The following is a 13,672-nucleotide window of genomic DNA, read 5'->3' as shown; positions in this document are numbered from 1 at the left end:
AGCTGCGTCGATGGTGTCACCATCAGGACCAGCCCCTTCTGTCCCCTGCCCACATCCCCGAGTGGGCCCTTGAGGGTGGTTCCCTCCTTCTCCAGCCCATCCCGGTTCCCACGCCGCGGAACCGAACGCGGGCCTGGCTGGAAGCCCGCCATGCTGGCCTGCAGGCCCCGAGTCACCGGGCCCCACCGCTCCGCCGGAGGCTGCGCGCTCCAGCCCGCCCCGACCCACCTTCCGAAGAGGATGAGGACGGCGGCACCCCGGCAGTAACAACAGGCCGGGAGGAGGCTGGACACGGATCAGGGAGGAGCCCTGCAGGATGGGGACCTGGACTTGGTGAGAGATCTCGATTGCCTTGCGGCGCCTGTCGTCATTAAACGGGGAAAGGAGCCACGATGGGAGCGGATTCCTCACACTGAGGGGAAGGAGTTGAGAAAAGTGGCCAGAGACTACGGCCGCAATTCTCCATATTTTAAAAATGTATTGGACTAAACTTTCACAGGACATACCTTAATTCCCCATGTCTTCCATTACATTACCACTGCACTATTGCAGTGGAAAAAACTTTTAAAGCCAATCCTATCCAAGTACGACTTGAGTGAAGTTTTAGGTGAAGGCCAGGAAGGCCTTGAGGCTTTGGCAGGAGAGGGGGAATTTAGCAGACCAGAGGATCAGGTCATGCTGCCCAACAATGTCTTAGATGACATCAAATCTGCTGCAAAGACTGCTCTTTTAAAAATCCCTGGTGGAACCACCGTTGTCCAAAACTTTTCTTCAATCCATCATGGGGTTGAAGAGACATTTGTTAAGTTTGTTGACCACCTCCCAGAGGCCATCGATCACCAAATTGATAATGTAGAGGCCAGGGATGAACTCCTGGGAAAAATGGCAATGTCTAACGCCAACCCGGAAGCCAAAAAGCTTCTCGGAGCTCTTCCCCAAGATCCAGAGCCACTCATCCCACAGATGGTCGACACCTGCACTAAGGCCTCTTCTTCAGAAACTGCTTTAGCCCTGGCCCTGAGCAAAGGGGTGGGGGAGGCAGTGGTGCCCATTAACAACGTGAGGTGCTTGAACTGTGGCCAGTTCGGCCATTTCCAAGCAAACTGCCCTCACTGGCCTCCTGTGCACTTTAACTCACCTCGCTGCCCTCTCCAGAACACCTAGAAATGATCAGCCCTCGCAGCGTCCGGGAAACGGGCGGGGAGCGCGGCGCGGTCCCGCACGGAGACAACGAGCGGCAGCCGCGGCCCCGGGGCCGAGGGCGGGCGGGCGAGGCCGGCGGGCGGGCAGCCCCGCCGGGGGCGGCTCAGAACCGCAGTCCTGGGGCGAAACTGCCGCCCCCGCCCCGCTGCTGCTCCGGAGCTCCTGCGCCCGCAGCGTCCGCGGGCACCGGCCGGGACAGAGCCGGGAAGGAGAAGGGGCCGAGCCTCGGCGCGGCCGCCAGCGCCGGGAGCGGGACGAGCCCCGCACGGCAGCGCCCCAGCACCGGCGCCACGTCCAGCATCACCAACACACACGCAAACCCGCTGGCCAAGGTGAAAAAGTCCTTGCCATGAACGTTCTGGGGACAGGAAATGGTTCAATGTCAAAAACAGATACGGTTTCATAACCCAGAATGATAACAAACAAGATGTGCTTGTTCATCAGACTGCTATAAAAAAGAATAACCCCAGGAAATAACTCCACAGTCTAGGAGATGTAGAAATTGTGGAATTTAATATAATACAAGGAAGAAAAGGCCCCCAAGCAGCCGATGTGACAGGACCTGGTGGAGTTCCAGTGCAAGGTGGCAAACATGCACCAAACTGCAAACCTGCAAAATATTACCCATGTCATGGAAGTCCTCCACACTCCTATTGAGGAAATAAAACCCAAAACCAACAACCAAATCCCAGCAACAGCCCAAAAGCTGAAAGAGCACAGAAGACCAATAAGCCATCCTCCATCCAAGACTCCAACTCCATATCAAAACAACTTTCCAGTCCGATAAATCTCACTTCTTCTAATACCCTTCCCCAATTCCTGTGGCCTCCCTGCCCCCCTCCCACTTTCCCCTTTTCCTTTCCGTTGTCCCATTACCCCTTTTTTATGTTCCCACAAATTCCTACCTCCTTTTCCCCCTTTCCATGGCCTCCCTCCACTAGTCCCTTTCCCCAGAGTTCCTTCATAATACCCAAGTGAGTGTAATTGGGGGGGAAGAAAGGACAGTTTTCCTAAAGTAACCATCTTTTTCTTAAAAGGTAATGATTTCTATTTGGAGTTTCCAACAGGCACACCACCACCTACATTACCTCGTACAGAGTCTGTCACAGCCAGCAGCACTGCCACAGGGGCCAGAGAACCAGTCCCTACTGAAGGCTCCTGACTCCATCTCCTGATAAACTGGACTAAGAAAACCCCACATCCCTCCTGCCAGCTCTAAGAAAATCTATTTGGACATTAGAGACTCAGAATTGTTTGCATTTTGAAATTGTATGAGTGCTTTTAATTGTTTTTGTCATTTTGTGTTGATTCAGTTGATCCTCCAGAGAAGCTTTCTTAATAATATAAAAAGGGGAATTGTGGGGACCCTGGGGGGCATTTCCCTGGTTTGGGGAGACGCAGGAGGCTTCCCTCAAGGGGCTGTTGGACTCCGTTTGCTCCTTTCCCTGTTCCTGTGTCTGTTCCTGTGTCCCTGGGCCACTCCCTCCCTGTTCCCTGACTGGGCCTCATCTTTGTACTGCCCAGGGACCAGGGTCACCCCCACCCCGACTCCTCGGGACAGGGAGAGCTGAGAGTTGGAGCAGGGGGATGGGTGTGCTGGAGAAAACCCTGAACATCTCACGGCGTGGCTGAATCAAACATCTGTGGATACCATGCAAAGGCCTTTTCTGCTTCTTTACCCTGGACTCTCCTTGTAGCAGTTCAGGCTGCAACAACTGGGGATCATCCAGCCCGGATCCTCCCATGGGGATGGAGCTGGAGCAGCGCACGAAGCTCTGCCCCCACTCAGGACACCCGCAGGGCCTCCCTGGTGTGGAAGTGCTGGTGAGTGACGATCTCTGAATTCCACCTGAAGCTCTTCTGACATTCCAAGCACTCGTAGGGCGGTTCCCCAGTGTGGATCCTGTCGTGCTGGGTCAGGGTGCAGCTGTGGCTGAAACCCTTCCCACATTCCAAGCACTTGTGGGGCTTCTCCCTGCCATGAGGCTTCTCCACCAGCTCCGAGCTCCGCCTGGATCTCCGCCTGCCTTCCTGGCTCAGGGGGGCTCTTTCCTCCCCACAGCACCCTGGGCTGGGTTTGCAGCTCCTCCTCCTGCAGCATCTCCGGGGCTTTTCCTCCTCCTCCATCCAGACACACCCTGGGAATGAAAAATGCTGGTTTGGGGAAAACCAAGGTGGGAGCGCCTTGGAGTAGAGGCTCCTCCTGCCCAAGTCCATTCCTAGAACTCAGCAGGACTCTTGTGTCCATGAAAATCTCCACAATATCAAGGTTCAGCCCAAAACAACTCTCCCAGGAATTCCCTATCTCTGATCTCTCCACTTTTGGGGTTCCAGAGGTTTCCTTTCCTTGGGATAATGGGGGTCCAATGGCTCCAGGGGTTCCCCCTTCTCAGGTGTCTTGCTTAGGGATGATCCAGGGGCTGTTGGGGCTCCATGGGGCCCTGTCTCCCCTGATGCTCTACTTTGAGATCCCAGGGGTCCCAGGGGTTCCTCCTCTCCAGGATCCCCCCCTTTCCAGCCAGCCGGGGGTCCCCCAGCTCCAGGATCGCCCCTCTCTGCTCTCCCCACTCCGGGGGTCCCAGGGGTTCCCCTCCTCTGCTCCCCCGGGGGTCCCCAGGACCAATGTCCTCCCCCTGGTGACACTGGGCAATGGCCACGTGGACTCCCAAAGATCCCCCAAGGGGCTCAGCTTTGGGGTCCTGCAAGATCCAAACCTACACACACACACAGAAAAAAACCTCCCAGGGTTTATTTGGGCCTCCCAGACGACATCTGGGGCTCAATTCCACAATCTGCAAGCTCCCAACACACCCCAATAAAAAAACCTCTCAGGGACCCCCCGATAGATTTGGGGCTCGCTCCCCCTCCCCTCTCACCTGCAGGATGAGCTGGGGGCGATGGTCCCGGGGCCAAGGGTGCTGCGGCCTCAGGGGGCACTGGAACCTCCTGTTTCTCCTCCTTTTCCTGCTCCTCATCCTCCTCTTCCTGCTCCCCCTTTTCCTCTCTCCCTCCTCCTCCTCCTTCCTAATCCCACCTCCTGCCCAGTTCCTGCCTTCTGTATATTTCGAGTGGAGCACCTTGCTTGTTTTTAGAGCGAGAACAAAGATCCCAGCGGGAACACGGCTTGCTGGCTTCAGTCAGAAGTAGCAGTGACTAAAGGTCCTGTTTCCTCTGCTGTGCTCCCGTCCTTGTTCCTCCTCAGTGTTCAGGCTGGGCTATGGGGTGTCCCTGTTTGCTGCATTTTCAGAGCTCCTCCTGGAGCCTTTGGGCAATAGGCTGTGCCCTGGGAGGGTTCTTTGTGCTCCTTTGTGACCCAGGAGAACCTTCCGGGCGGTTTCTGCGTGAGCTGCTGCTGTGATGTCACAGGAGCACTGCCACGTCCCCGAGGTGCTCCCGTGGCTGTGGGACACGGAGGCCTCAGTGTCCCCAGTGGCTCTGGGCACTGCTCCTTGCCGGAGGATCCTCCTGCCCGAGGCATTCTCAGCACCAGCCCAGCCCTGACGGGTGTCCTTGTGTGCTTGCAGGGCTGCAGTCTGCAGGCGTGTGCAGCGCAGCCAAAATGATCCAGCACGTGGCTGCTGCAGTTTGCACGCTGTACTCTGTGGCTTATTCGGGCTATTTTTTAACCCACTTGGCACGTAAGTCGAGGTTTTCCCTCGGTGCTGCGTCTTTGGGCTTGCTGTGTGCTTTCTGTTCTTCCTCTGGACCCGAGCTGACTTTGTAACCAAATGGCCATGAAGGCCCCATTGCTTTGGGAGAGCTCCTGCCAGCAGCTGCAGCTGAAAAAGGGGGTGTCTGCAGCCAGCGGGGCGCGCACAGCATTTGCAATGAGCCCTGGGGGGTTCTGTTCCCTCCAGCGGGGAGTCTGTGGCAGCAGAGCCGGGAACTCCCTGCCCAGCCAAGAACTGACCCAGCCCAGCATTTTGTGCTGTTCTCTTGCTGTGGGAAGGGACTGTGGCTCCTGGAGGGACGCTGGGAAAGCAAAATGCTCTCTCGGGGTTGCCCTGCTCCGTGGCATTTCCCACCACAGGCAGTTTTTTCCTGACAGCATCTGGTTCATGTTCCCTCTCCCGTTGCAGGGCACCTCATGTGTGGATTCCGAGCAGCTCCTCCTCCGGTGAGTGGGAAAGGAACCTTTGGTGTTTGGAATTGTGCAGCAAGCTGTGAGCTCGGCGTGTGGCAGCCGAGTGCCAGCCTGGGAGGCTGAAGGAAAGTTCCTGTCAGAGTCTTTGCAGCAGCAGCAGCAGCAGCAGAGGGATCCCAGCAGATTTCTCCTTTTCTGCTGCAGAGCTTTTGAAGGGCTGCAGGTCTGGTTTTGCAGGCAGAGGATTGCTTGCTGGCTTTAGCCACGGTGGAATATGGAATTCCCAACAATAAGTGGCAATGTTGACTTTAGCCCATTGTTAGTTTGAAGGGCTCCAAACCCAATTTCTGCTAAGTGCAGCTGGATGTGCAGCTGAGGATGAATAAGGTGGTCACTGAGATAGAACTTCCCGTCCCTCACGCTGCCGTCTGTCCACAGGGCACAAAAGCAGCACCAGCCCCTCCTCTGGCTCCCTCTGCTCCCAAAGAGGAGGCCAAAGAGGAGGAAGACAGCAGTGAGCTCCCCGCTGTTCTGGGGGATGCTGGTGAACTTCCCTCGGTGCCGGGAGATGACAGTGAACTTCCCGCTGCTCTGGGAGACGAGGGCGAACATCCCGCGCTGTGGGAATACAGCGGCGAGGCTCCCACGGGGTGGGACAAGGACAGTGGATATCTCCCGGCGTGGGACGAGGGCGGTGGATGTCCCCTGCTGCGGGACGAGGATGGCCAAGCCCCCATGGTGTGGGATGAGGACAGAGGACATCTCCCGCTGTGGGATGAGGACAGAGGACATCCTGTGCCTTGGAAAGAGGAGGGTGAACTTCTCCCAGCATGGGAAGAGGACAGTGAATGTCCTGTGGCTTGGAAAGATGATGGCGAACCTGAAGCATTTTGGGAAGAGGATGGAGAATCTCCCTGTGCTTGGGAAGAGGATGGAGAACCTCCCTGTGCTTGGGAAGAGGACACTGATCCTCCCTGTGCTTGGGAAGAGGACACGGAACCTCCCTCCCCTGTGGGATCCTGGGCTGAAGGTTCTGACAGCAGCACAGCCCTGCAGCCAGAGGGGAGAGGGGAGTGGTGCCTGGTGCAGCTGAGTACGTCTGCTCTGTTCCTGTGTTCAGAGCAGGGGCTGTGTGTGTGTCTCGGCATCAGCTGCAGCCAGCGTTGCTCTGCAGCTGAATGTCACAGGGGCATTTATTGTCCTTCCCCAGCTGAGACCAAGGGGCTCATGGCCCCAGGGAGTGGGGCTGCATTCTGGCTCTGCTCTGGTGGGGTCTCGCTCTGGGAGGGAGCCTCTTCCACGTGGTTTCTTTCAGGGAACATCGTGAGCGTGGAGGAGCCTGCCGAGAAATACCTGGAAGTGGAGCAGATTGGCCAAGGGTAAGTGCATGGCAGCTACTTCTGCACAAGCAGCCCAGGGGCTGTGCTGGTGCAGGATCAAGGGAGAAGTCAGGAGAGCTCCAAACACCTTCAGACACTGGGGTGCCATCCTGCTGTCTCTCAGTCCTGATCAGAATTGAGAACTGTGGTCAGAAGGAGCCGTCACAGGCCCCTGAGGCTGGCAGTGTCCTGCCTGCAGCAAGGAGCAGGACCTGGGAGATCTTCTGTGTCTGGAACTGGATTGCTTAAAAGAGCCACTCACCATCTGGAGACTGTCAGAAAACAGTTCTCAAGGAGATTTCTTTCAAATATTTTGCTTCAAAAAATGTTCTCTGGTCAGCATTAACAAGCTAATGGTTTGGAAACAGGAACCAGAGATGAACTAATAAGTGCTCTATTCTAACACAGCTCGTAAAGCCCATACATTCAGCAACAGACACAGAGCTGATGCACTCTGGGGGAAAATGCATCACCTGCCTGATGGCAGGACCCTTGTGGATCCTGCAGGTCTTAGGCAGGAAATGGAAAAGGATGAAATGCATTCTTTTCCAGTTCTTTAGACACCCATTGCTCACCTCAGGTTTTGAACTAAAGCAATTAAGCGTGGACATTTGGGATTTGCTCCAGCCCAATTCCTTTGTGTTGGGTCTCAGTTTTCTCTTGCACACCTGGCATGGCAGAGGGCTGGTGGCTGCTGCACTGTTGTTGCAAGGGTCGATGCACCCAGGTGTTTGTGAGCACTGCAGGCAGCAGAGATCTCCAGTCTGGGCTGGCTTTCACTCCCAGGGCCTCAAGCGCTGCTTCTTTCTTCTCTGCTGTTTTGTCTCCAGGGCTTTCGGAACCGTTTCCAAAGGACTCGACAGGGCCACTGGAGGAGAGGTCAGTGCCAACACGCCCAGCACGTCTGGCAGCTCTCCAGGGCTCTCCCCTCTGCTGGGAGCTGTGGCTGCAGCTCTGGGGGCCAGCAGAGCTTTCCTGCACAGGCTGCTCCTCTGAAGGCAGAGCAGTGTCAGCCTGCAGAGCACAGCTGGGACACACTTGGTCCTTCTGGAGTGCCCAAAGGGATGCAAGGAGGGCAGCGGTGTCTGTCAGAGCAGGACACGCTGGCTTCCTCTTCATATTTAAAAGTGTGAATGGATCAGGGCTGGAGACTGAGGCCCAATTTATCTTCACCCCAGCCTCAGACAGGAACACTATTTAGCAGTTTTTCCATCCAGCCTTTCATCTTTAAAGGGTACCTCAAGGCCTAATTAGGGAGAGGTCCTGCTTGGGCTCAATTTGGGGATTTAATTCCACTTCAGCTGTCCACAGAGAGAGAGGGAGAGAAATGAGAAGATGGATGTCCAGAGCAAAGCTCTCTCCTAAACCCTGCAGTTGTTTTTGGGTCTGGGGTCAGTGACAGCCTGTGGCAGGGATCACCTGAGCAATGGATGTGTGTGTTTGCTTTGTTGTGCAATCCCAAACAGAGTAGCTGCATCTGAAATCATGACCAAATCCCATAGAATTGCTAAAGGGTTACTGGCTGTTTTGCTCTGTTTTCACAGAACCAGAATTACCTCCTGCTTGCAAAATGTGTTTGAATAATAATGAGAGTGTTGAGGCCATATGAGAAGACTGTAGGTGCAGAGAATGTGGTTAGAGCTTGGAGGCTGACAGCTGAGGGGCCATTTCTGCAGAGCTTGCAAGGCCAAATGTCTCTGGCCATGTGTCCTGTAAGCAGCCCCAGCGAGCAGAGCAATGGGCTGTGGGAGTGGCCCTTGCTGAGTTCTGGTGCCCATCCCAGGGCAGTTTGGCACAGCCCGGCTCCGTCGCTCCAAAAAGCCTCGCCCCGTGTTGGCTGTGGCCTCCTGCCACAGACTCCTCCAGTTAAAGGTCTGCAATGTCCCCTCAGGTGGCCATAAAGAAAATGAGTCTCAGAGGGCAGAACGGGGAACACGCTGTGAATGAGCTCCTGCTCCTGAAGGACAAGAAGAACCCCAACATTGTCAACTCTTTGGACAGGTGAGTGCTCCAGGCCTCACCCCGTGCACGGGCCCTGCCTTAACCTTTCCTGGCACCCGTAGTCTGTAGCCTGTTTTGAAAATGCCTGACCCAGCCGTATCTTCCCAAAACAACAGCCTGGCAGTTCGCTCCCTCCGTGTGCTTTGGTTACTTTGGTTTGTTTTTTCCTTCAAGTTGACCCCGTTTTCTGTGTCTTACAGCAAGTGCTGATAAATTACAGCAGAAATTATTTCCCTTGGCTTCTTCTTCCCAGCCCTTTTCCATTGCTGCAGATATCAGGAAAACCAGGGCCTTGTTTCCAGAAATGCCTCATTTGCCCATTTTTCACTGGCCTTGCCTGTTTCTGAAGGGACTTTCTGAAAGGTTTCTGATTGCTTTTGTCCCAAGTGCTGCACGGCCTCCTCCCCTGGATAACCCTGGGGGTTGTGGTGCCTTGTTCTGCAGGGAATGGTGGAACTGATGAGCTCAGAAGCTGAACCAGCTGGGGCCAGTGTTGTGGTTCCACACTGATCTGGGCTGTTGTTAAACTGCATTTTTCACCTGCTTTCCATCTAAGGCCTCTCCTTTCTCACAGGTGTCTCTTCCTTTAGACTGTGCAGATTCCAAGGACTCTGCAGCCTGGCAGGAATGTCTCTCCATCGGATTCTGTCCTCATGGACAAGTGACCTGGAAACAAAACTGCACTCCAGACTTTTCCATGGGGGAATTGAGCACTGCACATTCGTCTCCATGTCACTGCTTTTCTCTTCCAGCTTCCTTGTTGACGGAGATCTCTGGCTGGTGATGGAATACATGGATGGAGGAACTTTGCAGGACGTTGTCAGACAGACACGCATGGCTGAAGGAGAGATGGCAGCTGTCAGTCGGGAGGTGAGGGATCCTGCCTGTGGCTGCCACGGCTTGGGCACGATGGTCCTTCCACACAGGCTTGAGAACAGGAGTGGCTCCATGCTCAGGGCTCTGTTTCTCTGTTGTTTTTATGAGCTGGAGAAGAAAGAGCCTCTGCAGTGAACGGCCTGCCAGCATCGCTGCACTTCTGCTCTGTTCTTGCTCTCTTTCCTGCTGTTGTGGCACTCTCTGTCTGTTCTGGATTTGATGTGCTGTTCTCAGCTTTGCCCTGAACCGTTTGCCTGGAGCCTGTCTGCTCTGCACTCCTGGCCTGTCACAGCAAAGCTGCTGCTGGCAGAATTCAGAACTGTCCTTTCTTGTGTGATAGATTCTGGCCATTGGTTTTTGTCCTGGTGTTTCTTGTTCTCTCTCAGTGCCTGCAGGGCCTGGATTTCCTCCATGCAAACCGGGTGATCCACAGAGATCTGAAGAGCTCCAACATCCTCCTGGGCATGGCCGGCTCTGTCAAGCTGGGTGGGTGTTCCTGGCCAGGCACGGCGCTCCCGGGTGCGGCTGTGGGGCTGCTTCCCAGTGCCGGCCAGAGCCCCACAAGGGCTGCTGGGGGCACTGCCCGGCCCCTGCTGCCAGCTGAGAGCGGCTGCCCCTGCAGAGAGCTCCGGAGAGCAGCAGGGTGCCAGGGGTGGCTTTGCTCTGGGTATGGCCCTCCCAGAGGGCAGGAGTTGGAATCTAAATCTTAAAGGGAATCAGTAAAAGCCACTTCACAAAAGCTGAGGGTTTCTTTAAGGGTCCAGTTCCACCTTCCCTTGGCTACAGCCCTGAGCACTTTTCCAGCTGACTTCACTACTGCATTCTCAGACTGAGAGTGGGGAGTCTTGGTGCTTGGTTTCCTCATTCCAGCTGCCTTTGACAGTGTTTGTTTCTGTCCTCAGCTGATTTTGGCCTCTGTGCTCAGCTCAGCTCTGAGCAGGACCGGCGCAGCTCCATGGTGGGCACTGCTCACTGGATGGCCCCAGAAGTTGTGACCAGTTCTCCTTATGGCCCCAAGGTGGACATCTGGTCCTTTGGCATTGTGACCGTTGAGATGGTGGAAGGAGAACCTCCTTACTTCAAGGAAACGAGGGCCATGGTAAGAGGCAAATTCTCCAGGGGCTGCAGAGCCCTGTGAGCACAGGGTGACCCTGCACTGGGAGCAGCAGCTGGAGGTTTCTGCACCTGGGGAAGGGAATTCCCAGAGCACTTGAACCTCAACACAGACAAATATTCTGCAGTCTCCAACAACAATTTGCTTTGGGATTTATGCTGTTCCAGCTCTTCTGTCTGTAAGGATGACCTGAAAATTTGAAGCAAGTACATCAGCTCTTTCCAATGGCTGTGGCAGCACCAGGGTTTGGGTTTTTTGGTTGGCATAGGAAAATGAGCTGTGAGCAGCATCTCTGCCAGGGAGGAAAGTGCCCCTGGAGCTGGGGCTGAGAACCCGGGGTCGCTGTGAGCACCTGTGGGTGGGAAGGAAGCTGGCAGAGCGCTGAGTTTGCTTTTCCTGCAGGCTCGCGCTCTGATCCGGCACAACGGGACCCCGCAGCTGCAGGAGCCCCGGCGCCTGTCGGCTCTGCTGCGGGACTTCCTCGAGTGCAGCCTGGAGCCGGACGAGGAGCAGCGCTGGTCTGCCCAGGAGCTGCTGCAGGTGAATGCCGAGCAGCTGAGGGGAAGCAGCAGCGCCAGGGAGGGGTTTTCTGCTGGGGCCCCTCCGATAGTCTCCAGCCTCGCTGCGTTCCACACGCAAAGCAAGCAGAATCCTCGCCGGGTTTGGCTTGGCAGGGTCCTTTCGAGGGCATCTGCCCCTGGTGCCCCACAAGGAGCAGGGCCATCTTCAGGCAGGTCCGGTGCTCAGAGCCCTGCCTGGCCTGAGCTTGGATGTTCCCAGGGAGGAGGCACCTCCCACATCCCTGGGCACCTTCTGTCAGTGTTTCCCCACTCCTGGCAAAAAGATTCTGCCTTAGATCTAACCTGAGCCTGCTTCCCTCTCCTGAGTTTCTGACCATTTCCCTTTGTCCTGTTGCAACAGAGCCTGTGAGAAAGTAACAGTTCATTTCTTTCTTTTTTATCCTTTGGGCAGCACCCGTTTTTATCATCAGCCAAGCCTCTCTCCAGCCTGACCCCTCTGATCACCGCAGCAAAGCAACTGAGGCAGCAGCGGAGGAGATGAAGCACTGGAGGATAGCTGTTAGTTACAGTAGTTAGTTAGGACAACTAGTTAGTGATGGTAGTTAGCAGTGCTAGTTGGTTATGGTAGTTAGGACAGCCTGTTTGTTACGGCTCTTATGACAGCCTGTTTGGTATGGCAGTTTTTTGAATAAAAACTCTCTTAAACCTCAACTCCCTTGAGGTGTCCCTTCCTCCTCCCTCCGTGACTCGGCTGCCCGGAGCAATGTGAGGGGAGAGCGGGCCCAGCCTGGCCCAGAGCTGAGCCCCAGCAGAGCCCTGGCAGAGCCCAGAGCAGCCTCGGATCTGCAGAGTCAGCCTGGGAGGAGGTGCTCGGAGCCTTCTGGGCTGCACCCGACTCTTGGTTACAAACTGCGTGTGCTGGAAAATGCCACCGGCTCTGCCAGAGGGCAGAAGGGGCCCGGGGAAGGCCCCAGTGCTCCCTGCAAGGGAAACACCTGCCCTGGGTTTGTTATAGAGAGCTATGTAGTTGGTGGCTTTTGCTCTTATGTCTTGACTTCTGCAACTTATTCTTAATCACAACGATTTTGATACAGTACAGTTTGTAATATAATTTGTCAGCTTTTTGTTGCCAATGCCCTGGCCCCTGTGTAGCTCATATCCTCAGAACATCATTCATGGCTGATAGTTTAGTTTGTGCACAGTGTGAAAAACATACATACTAGTTTTGGCTATTGCAAAATATTGAACTGGATGCCATGTGTCATGCATTAGAATGTTAACTTTTGCAGAAATAGCTGTAGTTGTGAAATAATAACTAATGCTTTTATTTTTGTAACTAACTGACAGTAATAACTCAGAGGTATTTGTGAAACAGCCAATGTTGATTTAAATACTTGTGGAAGTAGCTAAAACCGTCTGTATGGCCAGATAACATTTAAGGAACGGATGTGATGAGGACCCTGCTGCTGACCCTTTGACTGTCAGGAACTGTCTCCTGCTGATGTGGAAACCCAGGTGTCCCAGGGTGAGGTTCTGGTGTTTGTATCCCCAATCGTGGGTTCTGTTCATGTTTGATATTCTGTTCTGTGCTCTCAGAACTGACTCTGAAAGTGAAGGTTTGTTTTGTCTTGTTATCAGCTGGCTCACCTCCCCCCATGGTCTGTTCTCCACAAGAGGCTTGTGTGGGCTGGCTTGGCTTGCTTTTGCTGGCTTTGTTTGCTTGCTCTTGCTTCCGCTCTTGCCTTTGCTTTTTCCTGTTAGTTAGTTTAACTAGGCAGTCCAATTCTTTCCCTGGGTTGTTTCTTTCCCTTTCTTTCTTCTGAATACCATCCAACCTGCTCTGGACTGGGACCTGGGAACCCCGAGGAGCACCGGGAGCCTGCGCTCTGTGATCTGCAGCAGCCATCCCGTGCCCAGAGCAATCCCCAGCGCCCAGACCCGGGCGACCACCCCCAGGAGAGACTTTCTGGATTTGTCATCTCTGCAGAGTGGTGAAAGAGTTTTGTTGTCATCTGGTGTTGTTCATTTTTTTTTAGTGCTGGGGAGTGTTTTGTTTGTTAAATAAACAGGTTCTTTTCCACTTCTCTCAGAGAAAATTCTTCCCAAATCAGGTGGGTGGGGAGGGGCTGTGGGGGTTTGTTTTCTGGGGGCTCCTTCCAGAGGGTTGGGGGATTTGCATTCCAAGAGCACTCAGGGTTGCGGATTGAGGTTATGCCCAAGGGGATCTGGGGTTGGACAACACAGCAGGACTGAAGGTTAAAAATGTCCAAGGGGATCTGGGGTTGGAAAACAGTAACACCTAAAATTCTGCTGGGTTGAGAGACATCCAGGATTAAACCTGCTGGGTTGATGGATTAACATTCCATGAGCACTCAGGGTGTAGATATGTAATGTAGACTGTTTGAAAGTAAAAGGTACCTTGTTGTATGTGAGAGTGAGTGAAAAATAAAAGTGAGTAAATGTAGATGAATGGAAGTATATATAATGTAGATTG

The 13,672-nt window shown here is 54.4% G+C and overlaps 2 protein-coding genes across 2 annotated transcripts in view; both read left to right on the top strand.

The window, feature by feature from the left end:
- The window catches only part of LOC144247629 (uncharacterized), a 74,433-nt gene that overhangs the window by 38,527 nt on the left and 22,234 nt on the right, over nt 1-13,672 (top strand). The gene's annotated exons all lie outside the window — the stretch shown is intronic.
- On the top strand, nt 4,763-11,719 carry LOC146764296 (serine/threonine-protein kinase PAK 3-like). The gene is made up of 11 exons (XM_085564966.1): nt 4,763-4,841; nt 5,283-5,320; nt 5,777-6,101; nt 6,603-6,666; nt 7,497-7,545; nt 8,558-8,667; nt 9,420-9,537; nt 9,930-10,029; nt 10,446-10,642; nt 11,060-11,197; nt 11,630-11,719. The coding sequence occupies exons 1-11, from the start codon at nt 4,763-4,765 to the stop codon at nt 11,717-11,719; spliced, it is 1,308 nt and encodes a 435-aa protein (XP_085421092.1).

This window comes from Lonchura striata, chromosome 35 (assembly GCF_050655825.1).
Source record: "Lonchura striata isolate lonStrDom1 chromosome 35, ASM5065582v1, whole genome shotgun sequence".
Taxonomy (NCBI): domain Eukaryota; kingdom Metazoa; phylum Chordata; class Aves; order Passeriformes; family Estrildidae; genus Lonchura; species Lonchura striata.
The sequence above is the reverse complement of the archived record's forward strand: the minus strand, read 5'-3'. Positions and strand labels throughout refer to the sequence as shown.